The 27,904-nt window shown below is 37.8% G+C and overlaps 1 protein-coding gene across 1 annotated transcript; it reads right to left on the bottom strand.

Annotated features, from left to right (window-relative positions):
- Nucleotides 1-380: 380 nt before the first annotated feature.
- Nucleotides 381-27,015, bottom strand: LOC100978493 (olfactory receptor 2F1). The gene is made up of 3 exons (XM_057302777.2): nucleotides 26,756-27,015; nucleotides 22,757-22,909; nucleotides 381-21,917 (listed from the first exon to the last, which is right to left on the bottom strand). Exon 3 carries the CDS (start codon nucleotides 21,892-21,894, stop codon nucleotides 20,941-20,943), a length of 954 nt encoding a protein of 317 aa, XP_057158760.1. The 5' UTR covers nucleotides 21,895-21,917; nucleotides 22,757-22,909; nucleotides 26,756-27,015; the 3' UTR covers nucleotides 381-20,940.
- Nucleotides 27,016-27,904: the final 889 nt, after the last annotated feature.

The raw sequence follows: 27,904 nt of genomic DNA, 5'->3' as shown, positions 1-27,904 counted from the left end.
CTTGTGGAGAGCCTATAAATGGATGCATGGGCAGGGGCGCCTGTCCATATGGATAAGATAGGGCTATAAACGCCTTCATCTTGCCACGGCTCTTCTAGGCCTCCTTAGGGTTAAGGCATACTCCCTTCTGAGAATTTTTGGTCTAACCTGTTTCCTAGCTTCACGTCCTGTTTCTATGGATTGTTTGTAACCAGCTTTTGCTGCAACTGTTACTGTTGATTAAAATCTTGCTAATCATAGCTTATGGATAGACTGTGTTTCTGTTTTAAGGCTCTGTTAGAAATTACTGATGCACACACTATATTGTAAATTCTTATCTCTGTATACTGTACTTCTGCACACAGATGTTATGTTAAAGAATTACTTCATCCCCATGTGACCATCTCACCTTATAATCAAATGACCCTAAATCCCTCACTAACCTACCCCTGCTCTCACTAAACTTAATAATAAATGCTGGTATATCCAGTGCATTGTTGGCACCACAGAACCAGAAGGTGGTGACCCCCCTGGACCCAGCTTTCACTATCTTGTGTGTATCTATTATTTCTCAACCTGCCGATCCACCTGGGAACAAAGAAAGAGCCCCGTTGCATTGCGGGCTGCTGGCCGGATCCCACAATAATTTCTAGCTATAATAATTATTATCAACTCTATATGGCTCACTCTCAATTTCACATTTACTTTCTAGATTTCCCTCCAAAACTCCAAATGCATTCTGCAAAAGCTGAATGAATGTTTCCTAAATGTCTCACGAATGCCTCCTCTATCCACAAATGAAATCCGACCCTGTCCTCTTTATTTCTATCAACAGAATTAGATTTGTCCCACTCTTCCAATGAACCATCTTTTATTTTTCCCTCCTCCTCACCATGAATAAATCCTCTTCCTTTTTATCTTCTATTGCTTATTTTTCATCTTCTTAATCTTCATCTACATTCACCTTTGCCCTCATCATTCCCATCTTATAGAGTATAAGACCTTTCTTGCAAATTCCTATGATGTAATCTCCACTCACGCCAAGCATTCTACTTTCTACTCCCAAATTAATCATGCAAAGTACAAATTTATTACTTCACTTTCATGTACAAACATTTCTATGATGTCTGTGTTTAAAAAATTAATTTGGCTGTGTAAAACAAATTAATTCCTTGGCTGAAATGTTTGCATCCCATCCATAATGCAGTCCTGTCCTACATCTAGCTTTCATTTTATTAATTGTGGCATCTAGTGAGGTGTTGTATTAAAATAGACTGCTAATACTTGAATAATTTTTATTGTTGTATTAACTGAATACTCTTAACATATTAAGGTGACTATTTCTTTCCAAGGCTATTGCCTTGGTTTTAAAAAGTAATATTTAAGTATATCTTTTGTCTATACTTATGGAGTTCCTCTAGGAATTCATGATAGATAAAGAAAAAAGAAATATCATGTGCATTTGAAAACCAAATTAAGGAGGAAAATGTGTTGTTCAGATCATTTTACCACATTTGTAGTTAATACCATTTTCATATTGCTTTGATCTCAGCTTCCAGATAAATGGAACTGGATCTATATTCTCCCTTCAAGGTGAAGAGTACACTAGGTACCAGATAAGTGCTCTGTGTATAACCACACATGTCACAAAGCAGGTATTGGCCTTTTCAGCCCTAAATAATTTGTAGTTCTATAGCTCTCCCTAATCCTGTGTTTTTCATTGAAGTCAAATAACCTAGGGACAATTTTGAGAATATTTGCTCCATTTGTCTATACAAATAAGACAACAAAAACCTCTTTCTACAGGTTTAGGCATGCAGCTGCTATTCAAAAGCAGTGTTGAACAATGAGCACAGCTAGCAGTCCTATTTAGCTTTTCCTCATGTACAAGGGTGACCTGTGCTGTCTTCTCAGTATTTGTCCAACTCCAATTACTTTACCTATTTGCTAGTACCTAATGCTCCTTTAATAAACAATGAAATCCTATTTTATCTTCTTTGGGTTATGCCATCCTCATACTCAACAAACCTAAAGCTACACCTCTCTATATATATGTTTTGAGCTTTCTTTGTCTATTGAGAAACAAACAATCCATGCTACCTGCTCAGAACATGATATTGAAGAGTAACATACCCTGTGATTCATCTTCTTAGACATGAGCACCATGAAGGAAGGACTTCCTCTTGCCTGTCTTTTAGGAATGGTGGGGAAGTAAGGGTAATTACTGTGCCCATAATAATTAGAACACAATATATGATATAATATCATATGTGTAATTGAAATATTCCACTAAAATTATGTCCTTAAAGCAATGTCTGTCACTAACGTCTGAAAGTTATTACATTATGTAAAGCACTGCCCTCTTTGTGACATGTCTAGGGATGAAATAATACAAAATTAAAGGTTTATAATACGAAGAGTGAACTAGTATCTCGAGCTGCACTGATCCTTTACGATATATCATATACGAGTAGAAACTAGAGCTGAAGCTATGAATGATACTGAAATTGCAAGACAAGTCAAGGTTCAGGCAAATTAGTTCAGTCACTGTGGAAAGTAGGTCAGAGATTTCTGAAAGGAAACAGAACTACCATTTGAGCCAGCAATCCTATTACTGGATATATATGCAAAGGAATCTGAATTGTTCCTTTCAGATCGGAGTCACAAGCACATATATATTCATCACAGCACTATTCCCAACAACAAAGATGTGAAGTCAACCTACATACCCATCAATGGTGAACTGGAAAAAGAAAATGTGGTTCTCATATACATCATGGAAAACTATGCAGCTATAAAAAAAAGAATGAAATCATGTTCTCTGCAACAACATGGACGCAGCCGGAGGCTATTAACCTAAGCAAATTAATACGGGAACAGAAAACCAAATACCACATGTTCTTTACTTATAAGTGGGAGTGCCTACTTGAGGGTGGAGAGTGGGAGGAGGAGGGTGGAGAGCAGTGAGGGTCAAAAAACTACCTGGCAGGTACTATGCTCACTATATGGGTGATGACATCAATTGTACACCAAACCTTAGTGACACACAATTTACCCATGTAACAAATCTGCACAGGTACCCTCAGACCTATAGTGAAAGTTGAAAAAGAAAAGAGTAGTGTACTTTAACTGACAGCAAAGATCAAATTACTTACTTAAAATATTACCTTTGTGAGGCCCCAGTTTTAAGTACCTCCATGAACCCTCTCCCTTGATCCAGCAAGTATTAGCTACAGCCAGTATCAGAACTGGAATGTTTTTCTGTCTACGAAAAAGAAATGAAGACAAAAAGTAGGTGTTCCAATTCCTTACATAACTCTTTACATGACACAATATATCTAATTTTAAAAAATTTTAATCAATCTCTTTTTAAAAAATAAGGCAAACCTATTTATTGATTTCATGAAACTGCTATATTTTCTTTATTATGAAAGTTGAGTCTAAATTATAACAAAGGTTATTTTTCAACCTACTCTATCTTAATAAATTCACCCACTACTCTTTTTCGTGTTGTTTTAATCGACTACTACCTTATAGCATCTTTACTTGAAAATATGTGTCATTCAAACAAGACTATGAGTGAAAAATTCACAGAACTATGCTAGCAGATGTTCAAACCTGGACTAGCCTTTACCTGGATAGGTAGATAAAGTTGGGCTTTAGACGTTCCTGCCTTCCTTTCTCTGAATGTATATTCTAACCCCTCATCTATGAGCCAAAAAGCTCCATGCCAGTCTCTGTAGCTCTCTATATTCAGGCCTGCCTTCCAGCAGATGTGGCCCCTGTTCTAAAATTGCCTTTTCCTCTCTTCTTCTAAAAAGGAACATCAGGAAAGGCAAGATCTTAAGTGAAGTTAAACATGTTACTCATAGTAAATTCTTAGGCAGTGATGTATGTTAATATTTGCTGTAAATATCTGGTATTTTGAAATTATGGAATCATTCTGCCAACTAGTCTGTTAGAATTTTCTTTAACCCTGAAGAGTTGATCTCCGAGATGGGGGAGCCATCCATGCCCAGCTCTGTACAGCTCTGCAGAATGCTGACAAGAAAGGGTAAAGCCCCAGGCAACAATGACTTCTCACCTAAAGTTCCCTTTCAGCCTTTTGCCACATCCTCCCCCTATTACTGCTCTAATAGAAATGATAAGATGGAGGAACTTTGAGCATCTGTTCAAGAAAAAGATGAGACACTGGACCCATAGTCAAAATCAACCAGACATTGGCAGAACTTTTCATTATGTTGGTGTCACACAGATATGATCATAATTTGTCTTTTTGGAAATGTCTTCACGTGCTGCTTTTCACTTTTTTTTTTTTTTTTTCATTTTTAGTTGCATTGAAATCCCATTGCTGCTTTACGGACTAACACTCAAAAATGCTCGATTTACTTTTACAAAGAAGTATCCAGGACTTGACCCTTAGGTACCTTTTCCATTTGTAGCAGGCAGTGCACATTTGATTATCCTATCCCACCCAGGGAGTATATTATACACTCTAAACTACCTAAGATAATGTTTCACTTTGAAGGCTGACTGCTTCAGTATGGCATATTCTTTCTTTACCCCCACAATAGAAAGATCAAAATACTGATTTGGAATGACTCAGGAGGTATACACACTGTAAGAGGACTCCTCAGTGTCTCATTCTCCAGAAATAAGATAATAAGATAATGCAGAATCATAATCCTTTCCACTCTCCTTGTCAATTCAAAGAGGGTGTGAGTCAGATACAATCTTGGATAAGCCTTGAATCCAATCTCAAACATAGTTAGGCATAGTGAGGCTTACCCATGTAATAGAGATGGTGCTGTACATCATTACGTATATGATGCCCCACTGCTAAGGAATAAAAAACCAAAATATTTTCTCCTGGGAAAATTTGTTTGTGCATCAGCTTTTGTGAAACTTTTTTGAGTCTTTGTCGTATGTGGCCTCCTTTTGGAGTTCTCTACAACCTCAGCTGAGGCAGAGTTCTGAACACAGAAGCAGAGCACATGAAGATAAGGTGCACAACTTAACAGCTATTTCTCTTTCATGCTGGTCTAAACAAACAAGAAGCATACCTTTACACAGTGGAGCTCTCAGTGGAAATGGCATTTTTGTTTAGCGAAAGATTCATCTGACCTGTGGTTGAACACTTGGTTTTGATATACATGAAATGCATCCATCCTGGAGAGGAGTGTTTTCACCATCCTAGTATTTGGGAATGGAGAAACCCAGTGCCACTGGGTAGACAGTGTCTCCAAGATGGTTTTACATCCTGAGAAGAAAATTTGCTTTTCTTCTTTAGGGTATTGTTATCTACTTCCTGTCTTGATTTGGTTGTCTGACTTTTCACATAATCTGAATCCAATTACTGAGACCTAGTTTCCCAAATGTGCAATTCTGAAGGTCGCCTTTAGAGATACAATTTATCATGGTCTCATTCTGTTTATGCTACACCTTCTCTAGATCTCTTGCCCTTCATATCTCAGAATATTCTTTTCCAGTGTAGTTTCCTCACTCTAGCAAGTTTCCACAGTGCAATCGCTAAGCTCATTTGAGAGATGCTGAATGAGAGTCAGGAGACCTCAACTGTGGGCCCAGTTTGCATTCTGAGAGCCTTTTAACTTTGAACAATTCATTTAATCATCTTACATTTCATTTTTTTTTTATTGAAAAGAAAATCAGGCTGGGCATGGTGGTTCATGCTTGTAATCCCAGCACTGTGAGAGGCTGAGGCTGGAGGATTGCTTGAGGCCAAGTGTTCAAAAACAGTCTAGGCAACATAGTGAGACCCCATCTCTACAAAAAAGTTTTTTAATTAGCTGGCCATAGTGGCACATACCTGTAGTCCTAGCCACTCAGGAGGCTGAAGCTGGAGGATTGCTTGAGCCCAGGAGCTCAAAGTTAAGTTAGCTATGATTGTGTTATTGCTTTCCAGCCTGGGCAACAGAGAGAGACTCTGTCTTTTAAAAAATAAGAAGAAGAAAGAAAGAAAAGAAAGTCAAAACATTTAGTATACACACTCTTAGGAAAATAATTGAGATGAGAGACTTTAAAACAATTGACAACTTTTCCTTTCTGGAAAGGTAATATACCCCTACTACATGCTCATGCAATGTTTTATTAATCTAGCCTTCTCACCTAAGCATCTTCCCCAAAAATAATACAGAATTCATCCATGGTATCTCTATTTTTTAGTTAATAATCATTCTCTTCTCCAGCCTCAGTTTTCACCCTTTCTTTCTTTCTCTGCTAATACTAAAGTCTGGAATTGACTAAACATACAACAAAAATGTGCCTAAGCCTCTGGCTTTCAGAAAGCAAAATTATTTTTCTACATTTGTTACAACACTTAAGATGAGCAGGTTTCAGGCTAGGCGTGGTGGCTCACACCTGTAATCCCAGCACTTTGGGAGGCTGAGGTGGGCAGATCACCTGAGGTCAGGAATTCAAGACCAGCCTGGCCAACATGGTGAAACCCCATCTCTACTAAAAAATACAAAAATTAGCCGGGTGTTATGGCGGATGCCTGTAATCCCAGCTACTAGGGAGGCTGAGGCAGGGAGAATTGCTTGAACCTCGGAGGCGGAGGCTGCAGTGAGCCAAGATTGCACCACTACACTCCAGCCTGGGCGAAAGAGTGAGACTCTGTCTCAAAAATAAATAAATAAATATGAGAAGATTTCACATTCATGGTTTGTATTTCTGATTGAAACTTCCTAACAAAATCATATTGTACTATTTCTGCCCCTCTTTAAGCCTCTGTTTGTACCCACTCTCTGATGACAGCTCTGTTATGAGCTCTCAAATGTTAATCAGTGCCTGCAATGGGCATGTCTACCTCAGTCTAGGATTAAGCTGTTTTCTAAGCAAGGCTCCCCTCCAACAAAGTGGTGGACCATAAAGACTAAGTGTCCCAGACCTCTTGGGAAATTACCCAGAACTAGCATACATTTGAGGGAAACTACGGAGGAAGGTTACAGGTAGTCCCAAATTGGCTCATACACACAGAAGTAATGGAGTGTGGGAGTGGCTGCATTGGCAACGCAGAGCTGATAGATTCCCCTCAGGAGCTTCATGCATTAGAGTGCTAATTGCTGTCACCACTCCCAATTCTCAAGGGCAGGGCCTCCATGCCACTCTTATTTTTCCTGTGGAAGACTGTTCTTCTCTACCCCTGTTTTCCCCAGAACCCCACTGAAGCCTTAGGTCACTCTAAAAAAATATTCACAGAAGCTTGCTTAGTAGGGTTTTAGGATATTCCCCTATAACCCAAATCTAGCTTTTATCCTTCAAAGCACCTATTCCAGTGAGCAGTGAATAGGCCTATATTCATACCAGGTTAAAGAGAAAAATAAAAAACAAAAAAATCCTCTCCCTTGGCTCCAGAATTCTCTTATTTCTCCTTCTGGAGACAAGAGAGTTCTGCTTTGTTCTTCTGAGATATATGCAAAGAATATAATGGGCCGCTGTGAACTTTACCAGAGTCCATGGATATCCAGTGCATGTCTCATGGTACTATTTAAGTTGCAAAAATAATAGCATTGTATAAAAAGATTTAAGACTTCAAATAAGATGTAGAAAAAGTGAATCTTATGATCTACTGGGAAAAAAAGAAAGGGAGAAGGTTATCCAAAATAATACAACAGATTAACTTTGCGTACCACTTCAAATTTTTAATGTATATGAAGAGATTTCATACAATTTTGAGATAATGCAAGCATAGTATCATTGTCTGATACATCCTTTATCCATTATGCACCCTTAAGTGAGTCATTTCTCTATTTATTTATTCATCTACCAAGTCAAATACCGGTAATTCCTCGGCACCACCATCTACCTATCTATTTCATTTTTAAAGATTGTTTCATAGTTGTCTATCTAGAAATTGAATGAGTTCCTTCAACAAGCATTCATAAAGGCACGCTAATATTTACTGTAAATTCATACCTTTGGTATTGCAAAAAATAAACATGAATATAACAAATTACTTCCTGCTAGAAATTATGCATATAATTAGAGTAAGCTACTTCCAGAGAAGCTGTTTGGTTCGCAATTCCTTGGCCTAAAAAGCATTATTTGCCATTGTTACAGTTTACTTAGCTTAAGCTTAGCACACATTTTCTCACTTACACTGTTAAAACTGACATTAAAAATAATTGAGGCCAGGCACAGTGGCTCACGTCTGTAATCCCAGCACTTTGGGAGGCTGAGGCGGGCGGATCACGAGGTCAGGAGATCGAGACCAACCTGGCTAACACGGTGAAACCCCGTCTCTACTAAAAATACAAAAAATTAGTTGGGCGTGGTGGCATGCCACTGTAGTCCCAGCTACTAGGGAGGCTGAGGCAGGACAATCACTTGAGCCCGGGAAGCAGAGGTTGCAGTGAGCTGAGATGGCGCCACTGCACTCCAGCCTGGGTGACAGAGCAAGACTCTGTTTCAAAAAAAAAAAAAAAAGTAATTGAAAATGTGTCATTCTGGAGATGGATGTTGGTAACAGAGGAGACTGCATGGTAGTGTGGGGTGGTGGGGAGAGGAGATTTGTGAACCCTCTGTACTTTCTGTTAAATGTTTCTATGAATGTAAAACTGCTCTAAAACAAAGTCTATTTAAAAAGGAAAAATAATAATTGAGCTTGTTCTAGCTTTCACTTTGGTTGTAAAAATCTGGAAAGAGCGTTGCTTCCATCCTAAAACAAGGACAGGTTTGATAACCTACACAATCATAACTATTCTTGAATTGATAAGAGAGCTGAGGTGGCAGGGAAACTAACTAGCATGAAATCTGAGGAAATACAGGTAACCCCAGAAAGACATGGGGCATGAACTCTGTGTTACCTGGGCCAGAGCATGAGAGGAAAATGGGGCCACCCTAGGTGCTAGTAAGAACTGCTTTGCCAAATTGCTGAAGGCTAAGTGTGAGGTACTGTGAGTATCCGGAGATAAATGAAAAGTTTACATCTTTTCTCAATATTTTATCCTCAGACTTGGAATAGTCCTGATGAGAATGCTTGAGGGTGGGGGGGTGAAACACCACAGAGAGCCTCTTTTATGATGCAGGTTGAGGTGAGGGCAGCAATAGTGGCTGCAGGAAGACAGGAAGCCCACTCACTCTTACCAAGTCTTTCTCCTGCGTGGGACAAAACCCGGAACCACTCACTGGAGGAAAGGCAGGAACCCTTTTCTCCCACAGGCAGAGGAAGACTCATTGCTGAGGGAAGGAAAAAGCAAACAAACAAAAACAAATACTTTCTAGCCCTGAGTCCAGACCATGAGCCCTGTCCTAAGGCTGGGAAAGAGGCTGGATCACTGTGACCCAGGGACAAGGACAAATGATGTGCCTAAGACTGAGATAGAACTGGAATAGCAAAGCATAATCCCCATTCTCTGTCACCAGGACAGCAAGAATTGAAGAGCAGGTATTGTAGCTTAAGTTTATCATAGACAAAATGTAGCATGTGGAAAGACACAGTCTGTTGTGGAGTCTCACAGTAAGAGCTTAAAACTGAGGTGGAACAGCAATGTTTGAGAAAACCCTCCAACAATTAACTCTTCACCCCAAGCACAAGCAATGCTCAATGCTACAGAAATTTAGATTTATTGGTACACTGAGGATAATCAACAACAAAACTCAAACCCAGGTCAACCCCTGATGCCATTGATTCCCACATCCCCTGGACCCACACACACACATGCACAACACAAAACTACAGGACAACAGTGTTTTGTGGTTTTTCTTGTAGAGATTGTTTACCCCCTTGTTAGCTGTATTCCTTGATATCTTATTTTGAGCGTGTGGCTACTGCAAATGGGCTTGTGCATTTGATTTGGCTCTGAGTTAGAATGCTATTGGTATATAGAAACTATACTGATTTTCGTATTCTTAAACTTTACTGAAGTTGTATATCAGTTCCAGGAACCTTTTGCCAGTCTTTGTAGGGAGACCTCCTGAAACTATTGCTATGGAATAAAAGATGAAATGCTCCTGATTATTGTAAATACAAATTGCATGCAGGATTGTGTAAAGACAATGCCAGGTTGGACTGCCAAAATGAGCCAACAGCGCGTGATGTGCTTCCACCTGCAGAGAGCCTATGAACGGACATGCAGTCAGGGAGGTTTCACATCACCAAGATTCCTATCCCAGAAAAGCAGATGTTCATAGCTCTGGGAATGGAATGCGACCCTTGTGGAGAGCCTATAAACGGATGCATGAGGGGCGCCTGTCCATATGGATAAGATAGGGCTATAAACACCCTCATCTTGCCACAGCTCTTCTAGGCCTCCTTAGGGTTAAGGCATACTCCCTTCTGAGAATTTTTGGTCTAACCTGTTTCCTAGCTTCACGTCCTGTTTCTATGGATTGTTTGTAACCAGCTTTTGCTGCAACTGTTACTGTTGATTAAAATCTTGCTAATCATAGGTTATGGAAAGACTGTGTTTCTGTTTTAAGGCTCTGTTAGAAATTACTGATGCACACACTATATTGTAAATTCTTATCTCTGTATACTGTACTTCTGCATATAAATGTTATGTTAAAGAATTACTTCATCCCCATGTGACCATCTCACCTCATAATCAAATGACCCTAAATCCCTCACTAACCTAACCCCACCCTCACTAAACTTAATAATAAATGCTGGTATATCCAGTGCATTGTTGGCACCACAGGACCAGAAGGTGGTGACCCCCCGGACCCAGCTTTCACTATCTTGTGTGTGTCTATTATTTCTCAACCTGCCAATCTGCCTATCTGCCTGGGAACAAAGAGAGAGCCCTGTTGCATTGCGGACTGCTGGCCAGATCCCACAATAAGTCTTTTGGGTTTTCTAGGTTTAGAATCATATTGTCACTGAAGAGAGATAATTTGACTTCTTATTTTCCTATTCAGATGCCTTATGTTTCTTTCTCTTGCCTGATTGTTCTGGCTAGGACTGCCAGTACCATATTGAAGAGGGGTGGTGATATTGGGCATTCTTGTCTAGTTCCAGTTCTCAATGGGACTGGCTCCAATTTTTGCCCATTCAGTATGATGTTAGCCATGGGTTTGTCGTAAAAGCTCTTATGATTTTGAGGTATGTCCCTTTTACCTAGTTTGTGGAAGGTGTTCTTTTCATGAAAAAAAAGTTGGATTTTATAAAAAGATTTTTCTGCATCTATTGAGATGACCATATGGTTTTTGTTTTTAATTCTGTTTATGTGGTGAATCATATTTATTGATTTGTGTATGTTGAACCAACCTTGCATCCCAGGAATAAAGCCTACTTGATCATGATGAATTAACTTTTTGATAGGCTGCTGGATTTGATTTGCTCATGTTTTTTGAGGATTTCTGCATCATCCATCAGTGATATTGGACCAAACTTATCTTTTTCTTGTGTTTCTAACAGGTTTTGGTATCAAGATGATGCTGGTTTTGTAGAACGAGTTAGAGAGAAGTCCCTTCTTCAGTATCAGTTCTTCTTTTTACATAGGGTAGAATTTGGCTATTAATCCGTCTGTTCCATAGTTTTTATTTATTTGTTTATTTATTTATTTTGGTTGACAGGTTTTTTTTATTACTGATTGAATTTCAGAACTCATTATTGGTCTTTTCAGACTTTCAGTTTCTTCCTGGTTAAATCTTGGGAGGTTGTGTGTTTCCAGGAATTTATCCAGGTTCTCCAGGTTTTGTAATTCATGTGCATAGAAGTGTTCATGAGAGTCTCTGTGGTTCTTTTGTATTTATATGGGATCAGTTGTAACGTCATAGTTGTCATTCCTGACTGTGCTTATTTAGATCTTCTCTACTTTTTTTTTTGTTAATCTAGCTAGTGGTCTATTGATCTTATTTATTTTTTTAAAAAAATCAACTTTTGGAATCATTTATCTCTTGTATGGATTTTTGTGTCTCAACTTCATTCACTGCTCAAAGAAATTGGAGACAACATAAATAAATGGAAAAACATTCCATGCTCATGGATTGGAAGAATCAATATCATTTAAATGGTCATACTACTCAAAGCAATGTACAGATTCAATGCTATTCCTGTCAAACTACCCATATCATTTTTCAAATCAGAAAAAACTATTCTAAAATTCATAGGGAAAACAAAAAGAGCCCAAATAGCCAAAGTAATCCTAAGAAAAAACAAACAAACAACAACAACAAAAAACCAAAGCTGGAGGCATCACATTACCTTATTTCATAATATGCTGCTATAGTAACCAAAAAAAAGTATAATACTGGTTTAAAAACTGACACACAAAGCAAGGAACAGAATAGAGAACCAAAAATAAAGCTGCACATCTACAGTCATCTGGTAATCAATAAACTTGACAAAAATAAGCAATTGGGAAAAGACTCCCAATTCAATAAATGGTGCTGGGATAACTGGCTATCCATATGCAAAACAATGAAACTGGATGACCACTTATCTCCATATACAAAAAGTAACTGAAGGTGGATTAGATACTTAAAAGTAAGACCTCAAACTGTAAGAATTCCAGAATAAAACCTAGAAAATAACCTTCTTGAAATTGGCCTTAGCAAAGAATGTATGGCTAAGTTTTCAAAAGCAATTGCAGCAACAACAAAAATGGACACGTAGGACCTAATTAAATTAAAGAGCTTCTGCACAGCAAAAGAAAGTATCAACAGAGTAAACAGACAACACACAGAATGGGAAAATTGGAAAGCATGCATCCAACAAAGGTCTAATATCCAGAATCTATAAGAAACTTAAATCAACAAACTGAAAGCAAATAACCTCTTTAAAAAGTGAACAAAGGACATGAAGAGATACATCTCAAAAGAAGACATACAAGCGGCCAACAAACATATGAAAAAATGCTCATCATTACTAATCATCAGAGAAATGCAAATCAAAACAACAGTGATACATCTCACACCAGCCAGAATAGCTAAAAAATAAAAATTAAATTAAATTTAAAAAAACAGATGTTGGCAAGGCATTGGAGAAAAGTGGACATTTATACACTCTCTGTGGAAGGGTAAACTAGTCCAGCCACCATGGAGAGCAATTTGGAGATTTCTCGAACAACTGAGAGTTGAACTACCATCCAACCTAACAATCCTATTACTGGGTATATACCCGAAGGAAAGTAAACCATTCTACTAAAAGGACGCACGCACCTGTATGTTCATCACAGTGCTATTCACAATAGCAAAGTCTTGGAATCAACCTAGGTGTCCATTAGTGATAAATTGGATAAAGAAAACATGATACATATATACCATGGAATACTATGAAGCCATAAAGAAAAATAAAATCATGTCCCATGTGGCAACATGGATAGAGCTGAAGGCCATTACCTTATGCAAACTAGCATAGAAACAGAATACCCATGTTCTCATTTATAAGTGGCAGCTAAACATTGTGTACACATGGACATAAAAAAGAGAACAATATAGTGTGGGGACTAGTATAAAGGGGAGAAAGAGAGGAGGGAAAGGGCTAAAAAAAATAGCTGTTGGGTACTATGCTCACTATCTGAGTGATGGGTTCAGTCATACCCTAAACCTCAGCATCATGCAATATACCTTTGCAACAAACTTTCACATGTACTTCCTGATCCTAAAATAAAAGTTGAAAAAGAAAAAAATACTGCAGGACAAGCAAAAGAGGCATGCCCATTTCAAGTCATACTACTATTTTTTCTCAGAGTCTATTATCCCACACACACAATGTTTGGATCTAACCAAAATTAAAGATCAGAGGAAAAAGCTGGAAAAAGATGTCACTGAGCAAAGAAATTAACATAACCAGAATCAAATATGGCCTGAATATAGGAACTATCACACAGGGGCTTAAAGTAACTCTCATTAATAAGTAAACAGATCCTGTGGAAAAGATAGTCAGCCTCTGTAAATGTATGAGGACTTTGAACTGTAAATTGAAAACTGTATGGAAGAATCAAATGGAAATGCTAGACATGAAGAACATAATAACAGATGAAGAATGCTGATGAGGGGGTTCAAGAGAGCCAAGAAACAATCAGTGAAGATAAAGACAAATCAATAGAGATTAGCAAGACTGAAGCACAAAGAGAAAATAATAATAATGATAAAATAGAAGAGAGTATCCAAGGACTGTGGTACAATATCAAACAATCTAACATACATAAAATTTGAAGATTCCAGAAGAGAAATCAAAACAGAGGAAAAGGAGAAGTATTTGAAGAGATAATGGCTGAGAAAAATAATAAAAGAAATTGGAGCCCAAATCCAAGAAGCTCAGCCAAATAGCATAACTGAAAATAAGCAAAGAAAAGTCTACATTCATGGTATTCAAACTGTCAAAAAGCTAAAAAAAAAAAAAAAAAAAGTGAAAACCTTGAAGACAGCCCGAGGGAAAAAAAGAGACATCATACACAGAAAAACAAAAAACCAAATCAATGCAGATATCTTGTCGGAAACTATGCTAGCCAGAAGAAAATGGTGTTACATCTTTAGAACTGTGAGATGGGGGAAACTATCAACTAAGAATTTTATATGCAGAGAAAATATGTTTTTGAAAATTAGAGAAAAATAAATTCTTTTTCAGAAAAAACCTGAATATATTTCCAGCAGACTTAGACCAGAAGAAGTGTTAATAGAAATTTTTCAGGAATAGAATACCAGACAGAAAATTGGATCTATGCAAGAAAAGAAAAGAAAAAAAAGAAAAGAAACAAAAGAAAAGAAAGGATGGTAGGTCATCCTGGAAATGGTAAGATTTAAGGTTAACATAAAATTTACTTTTAAACCATAAAAACCCTAGAAGGAAACCTAGGCATTACCATTCAGGACATAGGCATGGGCAAGGACTTCATGTCTAAAACACCAAAAGCAATGGCAACAAAAGCCAAAATTGGCAAATGGGATCTAATTAAACTAAAGAGCTTCTGCACAGCAAAAGAAACTACCATCAGAGTGAACAGGCAACCTATAAAATGGGAGAAAATTTTTGCAACCTACTCATCTGACAAAGGGCTAATATCCAGAATCTACAATGAACTCAAACAAACTTACAAGAAAAAAACAAACAACCCCATCAAAAGTGGGCAAAGGATATGAACAGACACTTCTCAAAAGAAGACATTTATGTGGCCAAAAGACACATGAAAAAATGCTCACCATCACTGGCCATCAGAGAAATGCAAATCAAAACCACAATGAGATACCATCTCACACCAGTTAGAATGGTGATCATTAAAAAGTCAGGAAACAACAGGTTCTGGAGAGGATGTGGAGAAATAGGAACACTTTTACACTGTTGGTGGGACTGTAAACTAGTTCAACCATTGTGGAAGTCAGTGTGGTGATTCCTCAGGGATCTAGAACTAGAAATACCATTTGACCCAGCCATCCCATTACCTGGTATATACCCAAAGGACTATAAATCATGCTGCTATAAAGACACATGCACACGTATGTTTATTGCGGCACTATTCACAATAGCAAAGACTTGGAACCAACCCAAATGTCCAACAATGATAGACTGGATTAAGAAAATGTGACACATATACACCATGGAATACTATGCAGTCATAAAAAATGATGAGTTCATGTCCTTTGTAGGGACATGGATGAAATTGGAAATCATCATTCTCAGTAAACTATCGCAAGGACAAAAAACCAAACACCGCATGTTCTCACTCATAGATGGGAATTGAACAATGAGAACACATGGACACAGGAAGGGGAACATCACACTCTGGGGCCTGTTGTGGGGTGGGGGGAGGGGGGAGGAATAGCATTAGGAGATATACCTAATGCTAAATGATGAGTTAATGGGTGCAGCACACCAGCATGGCACATGTATACATATGTAACTAACCTGTACATTGTGCACATGTACCCTAAAACTTAAAGTATAATAATAATAAAAAAAGAATAACAAAGTCAAAAAAATTCACTTTTAAATATTTAACAGACTACAGGATAATTGACCTAATTAAACTAAAGAGCTTCTGCACAGCAAAAGCTGAAACAGCATAGCAATTATTTGTATTCATAGCTTATGTTAATGTAAAATCTTTGAAAATAAAAGTACAAAAATGAGGGGTAGCAAATAGTAGCACACTAAGGTTCCTGTGTGAATATGGAATATCCTGTGAATATGCTATTGTACATGACAAAAGGGCCTTGCAGATGCATTTAAATGAAGGATTTTTAAATGGGGGTATTGTCCTGGACCATCTGGGTGGCCCCAATGTAATCACAAGTTTCTTGTAAAGAACAAGGCAAGAGGATCAGGGTCAGAAGAAAGATATGTGATGACAGAGGATCATTTCTCTGTCATCATATGGAGGACAGAATGGAGTGGAGGATCAGAGTCACAGAAAGGTTTGCTGTGCTGTTGGCCTTGTGGAAGGAGGAGCCAGGAACCAAGGAGTGGAAGTCACCTCAGAAAGCAGAAAGCAAGAAATGGAATCTTCCCCAGAGTCCCCAGGGAGAAACGCAGCTCTGTCAACAGCTTGATTTTGCCGTAGTAGAACCCATATCAGACTCTGACCTTTGTAATGTTAAGATAATAATTTTGTAATGTTTTGAGTCACAAAGTTTGTGGGACTTTGTAAGATAAGGTGGAACTTGTGGAATTCCTACTTTTACAACAGGAAGAAGAAACTAAAATAGGCTCACGTTCACCAAATATGGGACAGTTTGAACATCCATAAAGACAATAACTGCTGTGGATTAAGACACATCGAATAAATGCACATCAGTGAGTTCATAACTATAATGAAAAAACCTCACCTCATTTGTTGTATTAAAAAGTGGCAAAGAAAGGGGAAAAATTAAAAAATTTATTCTGCCTTTCTCATACCAACTATACCTCAGGAGGATGAAAGAGTATGAGGTGGAAGTTTCTCTCTAGAAACGTATCTTAGATAATAAAGAGAAAAGGATGATAGACTCTCACCACCTTGAAACCCCTAAAAAATTAATAGAGCTAGGTCAGTACTTCTCTATCAAGGGCAATATTGGCATTTCCTAGTTGGGAGGGAGTACTAGGGCCATCTAGTAGGTAGATGTTAGGAATGTTGACCATGCACAAAATAGCCCCCATAACAAATAATTATTCAGCCCAAAATGTCAATAGATATTTGGCACTTTTGAAAACTCCTGACCTATGCAATATAATAGTTGTAATAATCCCCAGAAAAAAAGGAACATTGTGTTTCTTGCTACGAACATTGTGTGCTTCTTGCTAGAAGTACATGTGACCATCTATGAAATACCATTGTCATAAAAAAAAAATAAACCTGATGAAACCTCTGGATTAAACAGGAGATAGAGAAATAAAATAACATGTAAAATTACACTATAGGGATGTCATCAAAAAATCTAGACTGTATGAGAAATCCAACAGGAACAAATGATACAGTTTTATTTAAAAAATAATTCCAACAGTAAAAAAGTAGAATTTATAGGTTACTAAATTACTATAAATTTATTAATTGATAGAGTAAAAGAATTCTCAGAGGCATAGTAGACAATTGGAATATATGGGTCTTATTTAGATTCTTATTTGAACAAACTGTAATTTTTATATGTATTAGATTTTTAAGGAAACCTTCAGTGGTGTTTTTATGGTTATTAACTAATGAAAAATATTTTATTTTCAAATACTTTTCAGTGTCTTTTTAAATTTTTTCTATTTAATGGCTAAATAAACAATAAAGTTTAGAATAGCATCTTATTTTGTATTCCTGTATCAAGACAATGTTCATGCCTTCTATTGGGAATGTCCTTCACAAGCAGCTATGAATTAGAAGTGTGTGTAGTCTTAAGGTGATCCAACTAATTTAATTTATGAAGATTAAAGTTACCGAGAAAGTGCAGCCTTGAAATTAAAAACTCTATCAAATAAAAAAGATAAAAATTGAAATTTAATAGATGGAATATATGATGGTTAATATTGACCATCAACTTGATTGGATTGAAGGTTACAAAGTATTGTTCCTGGGTGTGTCTATGGAGGTGTTGCCAAAGGAGATTAACATTTGAGTCAGTGGTCTAGGAGAGGCAGGCCCACCCTCAATCTGGGTAGGCATCATCTAATCAGCTGCCAGCATGGCTAGGATAAAAGCAGGCAGAGGAACATGGAAGGACTAGATTGCCTGAGTCTTCTGGCCTCTATCTTTCTCCTGTGCTGGATGCTTCCTGACCTTAAACATCAGACTCCACTCCAATTTCTTCAGCTTTTGGACTCTTGGACCTACACCAGTGGTTGACCAGGGGCTCTCGGGCCTTTGGCCACAGACTGAGGGCTGCACTGTTGGCTTCCCTACTTTTGAGGTTTTGGAACTCCAACTGGCTTCCGTGCTCCTCAGGTTACAGAAGGCCTATTGTGGGACTTTACCTTTTGATCATGTGAGTCAATACTCCTTAATAAACTCCTTTTCATATATTCATCTATCCTATTAGTCTTGTCTCTCTAAAGAAACCTGACTAATACAGAATATGAGACTATAGTAGTCTATTTCTACATACCTAATGCCCACTCTCAGCATTTCTGCTTCCTGAGATATCAAGACTTGGATAACCCTTCCAGGAAGAACCCCAACATGCTTAGGAGTTGTTTGAAGGCAAAGGATTGTGTGATGGTTGATGGAGAAATGTCATGAACACCGTGACCACACAACCACTGGCAGAAATGAAGATATAGCATCTTCACGTATTTTCCTCCTTGATGTATTATGTGTATATTTGTATTTTTGATTACTTTCTTCTTATCTCTTTCCCATACCATTTCATATAGAGCATGTTCACGATGGTGAATTTTCCAGTTTACTACACAATTTACAGAATGTTCAGACAGCATCCTCACATTTTAGAAGAGGAATGATATTCAGATGGCATTTCCAATCTGGGAGATGAAGTGTTTTAGCTGACATCACTTTTAAATGACACCACTTTACTTGTCTCCTTCCAATTGCATCTAACTTAATTCAGATGTCTCGAATGTCTCAAGAGTATTACTGAAGCAGACCCAGCAGACAGGCTGGTCATCTTGCCTCTAATCTTTTCTTCCACTATCTCATTTGCCAGAGTGATACTTTTAAAATGTAATTGTTTTCAATCTATACTCCTTCTAAAAATTTTTGACGGACTATTGTTTTCTATTAGAATAAAGTTAAAAGATACTTAGACATTCGACACCTTTCAGGGTCTGTCTGTGTCTAACCCGTCTGCTTCGTCCTCACTACTCTCTCACTCTTCTCTGCCCTGAAATTGAACTTCCAACATTTTTTGAACTTTCATGCTTGCTAACATCTCTACAACTTTGTACAGGTTGTTTCTTGTTTGGGTTTCTTGTCTTCTGGATAACTTGTTCTTACATTTCTGGTCTCAATCCAAGGGTCCTTTTATAGGAAGCCTTCTGCAATCATTTCCAGTGGGCTCCCCTTCACTGTAACACTTACCACAATGCATTATCATTGTTTCATCATCTGTCCTCCCTACTATGTGAGATTATCCTTGTCAGGATGGTATCATATTGACTATTGAGTGCAACAGCCATTTATTGACACTGACACAGAATAGATACTCCACTGATAATACTTAAAATAAAAATTTAATTTGCCAGCATTGTCATCTTTTAGGATGCCTGCCTATCTTGCAAAATTTAAGATTGCATTACTATTAATATAAAATTCAGATGTCAAATGGGCTTTGGGTTATATGCCTTCAACACTGTAAGAACTCTTAGATTCTATGATGATGTGTTGACAAATGTAAGAACTGCCAATCAACTGACTTGAAGACGCAAAAGGAAAAAAAGACTTTGACTCCTTCAAGGGAGTAGGAAGAGCAGCTATGATCATATTCTTTCTTTTCTTTCCCCTTTTTCAATTATGTCTTCTCCTTTTACATCAGTTATGCTCCTTTTCAAAGGGAAGTCCATTCTCAGACAAGCCCAGGTTACAAGATTTACAAAAATTCACCTATGGCTCTGTTGTGTGTGTGAAGGTGAGGAAGATGGAGGTGGCAAGAGAAGTTCTCAATGTGAAGACTTGAGGGTAACATTTGCATAGTTGGCTGACCTTCCTTGATGTTCCAAACTTCATATTAAATTATCTTACCCTTCATTGACTTTGGCTGAAGAGTTTTTCCTTAAATTAACTATGTCTTTGACATTTTTCACAGTATCTCATAATTTGTGTGCTTTTTTGTGTGTTTCTGAAGATTCTGAGAAAAAGCTTACAGATTTTTCAGAGATTGATCATTTTTAATATTTTCAACGATATGCCTATATATGCAGTAAAATCCTTCTCAAACTGTTTGAATACTGTCAAGAAGCACCTGAAGCTTAACTTTTCTTGGTCAATAATAGTCTTCAGTACAAACAACCATTGACTGTCACCCTATTGAGGTGAAACAAGACCTTGAGTTGATATTTTTTCACTGAATTAGCTCCAGCACTCAGGAGAAGACATTATGTTCACCTTTTGTAGGTCCTGCACAAAAACATTTTAGTCAGCCTTGACAATAACACTTTTCTAGAATGTTGACTCACACAATTACTGCATGTGATGACATACACTACAAATTATTTAAAGTGAGTCTTCAAATGTAAAAATGCATTTTGTTTTCAATGGAAGCCCCATAACCTTTTATAAAATGTGGATGTGTAAGTACCAGTGGTCCAAGGTAAGATCCATGAGTAGGTCTATCATTACAAACGATGTGACAAATCAAAACAGTAAGTAGTAATTTTTTTCAACGATTGTCAGGCTGTAAGAGTGGAGGTGGAAGAAGTGTGGGAAGTTTTATAACAGCAGTATCTAACTCCACTGTTCATAAATATAACCCCACGTCCCACACCCCATCCAACTGAACCACTCACCCTCCTCCATAACATCCACAGTACATGCTACGTCATCTCCTTCCTGGTTGCCAGGGCAATGTAGTTTACACCTGTCAGATCTCAGCTGGATGGAGAACACTGAGGCAAAGCTGTTTTCTCTAAGTCATACTCATGAGTCAAGTTGCCATCTTTGATGTTAACCCAGAGAATTTCCATAATAGTTTCTGCCAGGCCCCCTTCACCTCTTTATTCCTTAGGCTGTAAATCATGGGGTTCAGCATTGGTGTTAAAATGGCATAAAAGACAGAGAACAACTTCTCCTGAAGGACAGAGGGACTGGAGTGGGGCTGGATGTAAGTGAAAATGGCCACACCATAGCACAGGGCAACCACCGTGAGGTGAGAGGCACACGTGTGGAAAGCTTTCTTTCTTCCTTCTCTGGACTGGATCTTTAGGATGGTGGAGATGATCTGGATGTAGGACAAAAGAACCAGGCAGAAGGGTGTCATCAGAAGAACAATGCTAGACACCATGATGGTGACCTCATTGGAGGAGGTGTCCACACAAGCCAGCCTGACCACAGCTAGGAGTTCACAGGATATGTGATCAATAAACTTGTTTCTGCACATGGGCAGCTGAAAGGTGATAGCAGTCTGCACAAGAGAGTTGATGAAGCCACTGACCCAGGATGTGATGGCCAACCTAGCACGCAGCCCTCCATGCATGATGGCCGAGTATCGCAGGGCATCACACACAGCCACATAGCGGTCATAGGCCATCACCGCCAGGAGAACAAACTCAATCCCACCCAAGGCCAGGGAGAAAAATAACTGGGCTGCACAGCTCTGGAATGGGATGGCTTTATGTTCTGCAAGAAAATGTGCCAGCAGCTGAGGGACTACACTTGTGGCATAGGAGACATCGACAAGGGAGAGGTTGGTGAGAAAGAAATACATGGGAGTGTGGAGTCGGCTGTCCAGTCTGATCAGAAGGACAATGAGACAGTTCCCCAGCACGGTCACCACATACATGACCAAGAACAGGACAAAGAGGGAGACCTGAGTGTCCCAGTCACTGGACAGGCCGAGGAGAATAAATTCACTCACCCAAGTCTGGTTATCTGTTCCCATTAAAATATTCAAGGATTATTAATCTGTGAAGGGAGTCAGAAAAAAACAGAAGCCGTTGAATAACTATAAGAATTACTTGTTTGAATGCATTCTGTACATGCCAGCCAGCCCTAGGCAGGTACTTTAGATCATTTATTGGCCAAAATGACAGTCTTGACCCAACATGCATTATATTTACTTTGCATCAGAGAGACAAACTATGGCCTTTACAAGACACAATTTGATATCAGGGAAGCCAGTTAAATCCTGGAAATAATGCATTGCAACATTAGGAATTCTGCATCTTCACCGACTTACTTCAGATTCCAGGGCAAGGAGAAAATTGCAAATGACAACCAGCGGTAAAATGATAAGCAGTGAAGAAGAATATGGTTGGAAAGTTAACAAATTACCTTAAACATATCAACTAGACTCATCTTGATGAAATGTGTAAATCTACTACAAAAGGAAAGATTTGGAAGAAGCAAGGCCTGGAGGAAAAATCTGGAACTGGAAACCTACGTTTAAACCTTATATTATTAGGCAGATTCATGATGTTGGTTTATTGATAAACATTATATATACAAGAGGACATTATTACATAACTCACGAGTATATTTAACATCAAAGTTTCTTTGAACTGATGTTCATTTAACATCAGTTTTTCTTGGAAGTCTTTTTATTTCTAGCTATAATAATTACTATCAATAACACATGGGGAAAGTACTTTTTGAACTGTTACTGGTAGTACAACTCTAGAATCATGGATTTTAGTAGTAACATGATCTCTGTGTTGGGACAGGTAAGCCAACAAACACGATTTTCCCTGCATCCTCTCCACAAATTCAGATACAAATAAAATTGGAGACAATCTGTAACATACCTGAGAGTATAGGGATGGCTTGGATGCTTTGAGGACCCTGGGGCCCACCGGTCTTTCAGGTAGCCCTTGACCTTTTTGTGGGATGGGATTGTAATTGTACTTCCGTCTCTCTCTTTTTTTTTTGCTCTTTTCAACTTGCTGCTGTTGCTATGGCTGCCAAAGAAAATAAACATGGATATGAATGCTTAGGCTTTTTAGATACAAGGGAGGAAGAGAAAGCAGATGTCTAAGTACCCTTCTTCATTGTCCAAGACAGAGAAGGAGATATGAATTCACTTGAATGTACATTGGAATGGAGATTCCCTTCTTACTTTTGCTCAGCAAGTGCTTTGTCAGTAAAACTAATGTTATAGCATCAATTTTGAACATAAATAAAAACAAATTACATTGTAAAAAAAAAAATAGAACCAATTCCTTCTTATTCCATGTCTGCCTCTTCATAAGCGTTCTTTTTATTGCAGTGTTCACAATAAGGGAAAGTAAGAAACAAATGAGGCAGGAGGCATTAAGGGCAGAAACAGGTCCAGACAGACTAGGGTCTCTTACCGCAAGGGAAAGACTGTCAATACTTCAACTCTCTTATGTGATAAAGGATTAAGCAAAACATGTAGTTCCAGAAATACTCATCCCTTTCATAGTTCACAACCATTTTTTCTAAACTCTCCCTAATGTCCTCCTCAAGACCTTCCTTCTCCAACATTTCCTCCTTTACTGCTCTGTCCTGATGCTCCCACCAGCACCCCTCAGGGTGCTTTTCTAAAATCATAATGAGGCTGAGAATACATTTGCTTTCCTCAAAGAGACATTCAAATTCAAATTCTAAAACCTCAAAAACATTTCACTAAAAGAAAACCTGTCAACTATTGTTGACTAGATTCCAGATTTGCATCTGAATTAGACATTTTTCCATTAACTTGGCAAACACCTACAAAGTGTCATCGTTGTTAGATGATGGATTTTTAGGGTGAATATTACCCTTAATTTTCACGGAGAGCTGACCTATCATGAGGGAAAAGACACAGTGATCTTCACCGTATCATTTGCTCCTCTGCCGCACTGGAGACCCTGCAAGCCCATGACTCACTGTGCTCCTCTCAGCCACCCAAGATGTCTCTCCACTAAGTCCTTGTCACATTACAAATGAGTGACAGTGTCTCATCTCAGAGAAAGTGTGAACTTCAGAGTCTAACAGCTCCTGTTTTAGATACACATGTGTTTGTTCTGCTTCCTGAGACTTGGAGCAAGATACTTAGCTTCTCTAAGCCTTATTTTCTTCATGTGTGAAATGTGCCTGATATTGGCCAGCTGAAGGGTCCTTGATGAAATTAAAGGAATTGAAGGACTAAAGCTACAGAAGTGCCGAAACAGGCAGGTGTCCATTGTTTACTGATGATCCTTAGTCTTCACTTCATGCTCTCTTTCAGAATATTCTTTCTTCATTTACTCTCCCTCTCTACTATCCTCAGGTTCCTCTTGTTCCTGAGCAACTCCTTCTCCCTCATTATAAAAGAAAATATACAGGCATCTCAATTTAGGAAGCTTTACTGTGTATATAGCATTCTAAATACCCCTTCATTTCACATCTCTAATGATTGGAATCCATTCTCTGGATTTATTTCCTAATATTTATTCCTGAGACTGTAAACATTTCTACCCTCACTAATCTATAGAATTTGAAAACTTAAAGGTTACTGATAACCTGCCATCATCAGTTCCAGAGATTTTTTTATTCTATTTGCATTCTTTACTTAGCTTTTAACAATGTTACCTATTTGTTCCTTCAAACTCTCAACTCTGTCATGGACTTCTGTCCTGATTTTCCTCCAATCGAATTTGCCTTGTCATCATTCTTAACCTTCCTCCTTCTCCTGCTCTGCTGTATGAGCATTTGCTAAAGTTCTGTGCTCAGAACTTGTACTCAACTTCTACAGTTTTTCTTGGAAGTCTTTTTATTTCTAGCTATAATAATTACTATCAACTCTATATGGCTCACTCTCAATTTTACATTTACCTTCTAGATTTCTCTTCAAAGCTCCAAGTGTATTCCAGAAAAGCTGAATGAATGTTTCCTAAATATCTCACCGATGCCTGTGCTCCTCTATCCACGAATGAAATTCCCTCCTGAGTTCTTTTTTACTATCGGCAGAATTAGATTTCTCCTACTCTCTCAATGAATCATCTTTTATTTTTCCCTCTTCTTCTGTATGCCACAGAATACATTCTCTTCCTTTATTATATATCTCCCCCATCTCCTCCTTACTCTCAGCCACACTTACCTCTTCCCTCTTTATTCCCATCTGCTAGAGTTGCCAGACCTTACTTGTAAATTTCCCTAATGTAACTTCCATTCACTCAAAAAATCCTACACTCTACCTCCAAGTTAATTATATAAAATACAAATTTTTATGTCCTTTTTAAGCACAAAAACATCTATAATGTCTAATTGTGTAAAGATTTAAGTTTATCCTGGGCAGAATACTTTTCATCCAATCCATAATCTGCTCTTCTTCTATGAGTAACTTTATTTTATTAACTGTAGCATTTATTATCATGCCTTGTGTTTTCCAGCAGTCTTTTATTAAAATAGGCTGCTAATACTTAAATATCTTTCACTGATATGTTAACCCATCAAGTATGCTGTGTTTTTCCATGGCTATTGTGGGTTTCAAAATAATTAATATTCAAAAAATATATCTTGTTTCGAATGTTTATGGACTGATGTTAGACAAAGAAAATGTAAATATCATCTGCATTTGGAAAGCCAGTTGAAGGAGGAAATATGTATGAGCCAGATGATTTTAATGCACCTTCAGTTAAAACCATCTCCATATTATTCTGGGCTCACCTTCCAGCTAAATATAACTGGCTTTCTATTCTTATATCAAGGTGAATGGACTAGGTGTCAGGTAACATGCTTCATATCCAACCACTTCTATAGGAAGCCAGAGCTTGATCTTTACTGCTCTAATCTGTGGAATCTATACTTTCCCTACACCAGTGACATTCATTGAGGTCAACTAACTAAGGAAAAAATGTGAGAATATTTCTTCAATTTGTCTGTACAAACACAACTACCAAAACCTCTTAATACAAGCATGCAGCCAAGTTACAAAACCAGTATTGGACAATGAACACAGCTAATACTCCTATTTAGCTCTTTGTGGTGTACAAGTGTGACTTTTGTGCTCTTCACAGTACTTGTCCAACACCAACAACATTACCTTTTTGCCAGGCATCTAATGTTGCTTTAGTAAGCAATAAAATTCTATTTTACATTCTTAGAGTTATATCATCTTCATACTCAACAAACATCAAATCAATTTTTTCTATATGTGTTCTGAGCTTTCTTTTGACCGTTGAAAATAACCAATTCACGCTGCCTGCTCAGAACACAGTACTGAAAAATGGCATACCCTGTGGTTCACCTCCATAAACAGGATCACAATGAAAAAAGGAATTCCTGTTTCCTGTGTTTTATGAATTGGGGTGAACGTAGGATAATCACTGTGACCATAAGAAATAGAAAACAATGTGTGATATAGTAAGACAGGTGCTATTGAAATATTCTGTGAATGATTATCTTTTTAAAAGCCCTGTCTCTAATGCCTGAAATGTATTACATTTATGTTGCACATTGTCCTTTTTTGTGAAATGTTTAAAAATGCAATAATGCTAAATGAAACTTTTATAATATAAAGTACCTAAACATTATCAACTGGTATAACAGCTTACACTGATCCTTTACATCACATAATAGTAAAAGCTGGAGTTTTAGATGTAAATAACCTGAAAATTACAGGAAAAAAATCAGAGAAGAGGTATGAATAGCAAAGCTCAAAATTTTCTAGATAAATATTACCTTTATTGGAATGGCTAAGTTAAGCTAATTAATATACGCATCACATCACATACATATTATTTTTGTAACAAGATTTCTTAAAATCTATCATAAATATATACAATTTTTATTTGTCAAACAAATAAATAAAACAAAATTACTTTTGTTGGACCCAGGTAAAAGATCCTCCATGTGTCTTCTCTGTTTATCCAGTAATTATTAGTTACAGCAAATATCAGGACTGAAATGTTCTTCTATCAACGACAAAGAAAGACCAAAAAAATAAGTGTTTAGATTCCTCACACAGTTCATTTTACATAACAAAAAAACCCTAATTTAACAGTTAAATTTCAATCAGTCAAGATCTCTCTTTAGTAAAGCAAATCAATTCATTGATTCCATGGAATCTATTTTCTTTATTATAAAAATTAAATCTAAATTGCAACAAATTAAATGTTCTTTTTCAACCTATCCTACCTCAGTAAATTCACCCATTACTCTTTTTCTTATTGTTTCAATCGACTACCATCTTATAATATCTTTGACTGAAAATATATGTCACCTGAAGAAGATGAAGAGTGAAAAATTCACAGAACCATGTTAGCAGATGTTCAAACCTGGACTAGCCTTTATCTGGATGGGGTAGATAAAATTGGGCTATGTAGACGTTCCTGCCTTCCTTTCTCTGAATGTATATTCTAACCCCTCATCTATGAGCCAAAAAGCTCCATGCAAGTCTCTGTATCTCTCTATATTCAGGCCTGCCTTCCAGCAGATGTGGCCCCTGTTCTAAAATTGCCTTTTCCTCTCCCCTTCTTAAAAAGAACACAGGGAAAGGCAAGATCTTAAGTGAAGTTAAACATCTTACTCATAGTAAATTCTTAGGCAGTGATATATGTTAATATTTGTTGTAAACATCTGGTATTTTGAAATTATGCAATCATTCCGCCAACTAGTCTGTTAGAATTTTATTTAACCCTGAAGAGTTGATCTCCGAGATGGGGGTGCCATCCATGCCCAGCTCCCTACAGCTCTGCAGAATGCTGAGAAGAAAGGGTACAGCCCCAAGCAACAATGACTTCTCATCTAAAGTTCCTTTTCAGCCTTTTGCCACATCCTCCCCCTATTGCTGCTTTAATGAAATGAGAAGATGTTGGAGGAACCATGAGCCACTGTTCATCAAGTAAAAGATGAGAAGCCAGACCCATAGTTAAAGATCAATCAGGCATTGACAGAACTTATCACTGTGTTGGTGCCACGCAGACAGGATCATAATTTGTGGGGCTCTGGAAATTTCTTCACGTGCTGCT

This window comes from Pan paniscus, chromosome 6 (genome assembly GCF_029289425.2).
Source record: "Pan paniscus chromosome 6, NHGRI_mPanPan1-v2.0_pri, whole genome shotgun sequence".
Classification (NCBI taxonomy): domain Eukaryota; kingdom Metazoa; phylum Chordata; class Mammalia; order Primates; family Hominidae; genus Pan; species Pan paniscus.
Note: the sequence above shows the minus strand (reverse complement) of the source record. Positions and strands in the feature narration are given on the sequence as shown.

Excerpts from the sequence above, each read along its gene's own strand:
- LOC100978493 (XM_057302777.2), bottom strand. The coding sequence starts at position 21,894 with ATGGGAACAGATAACCAGACTTGGGTGAGTGAATTTATTCTCCTCGGC.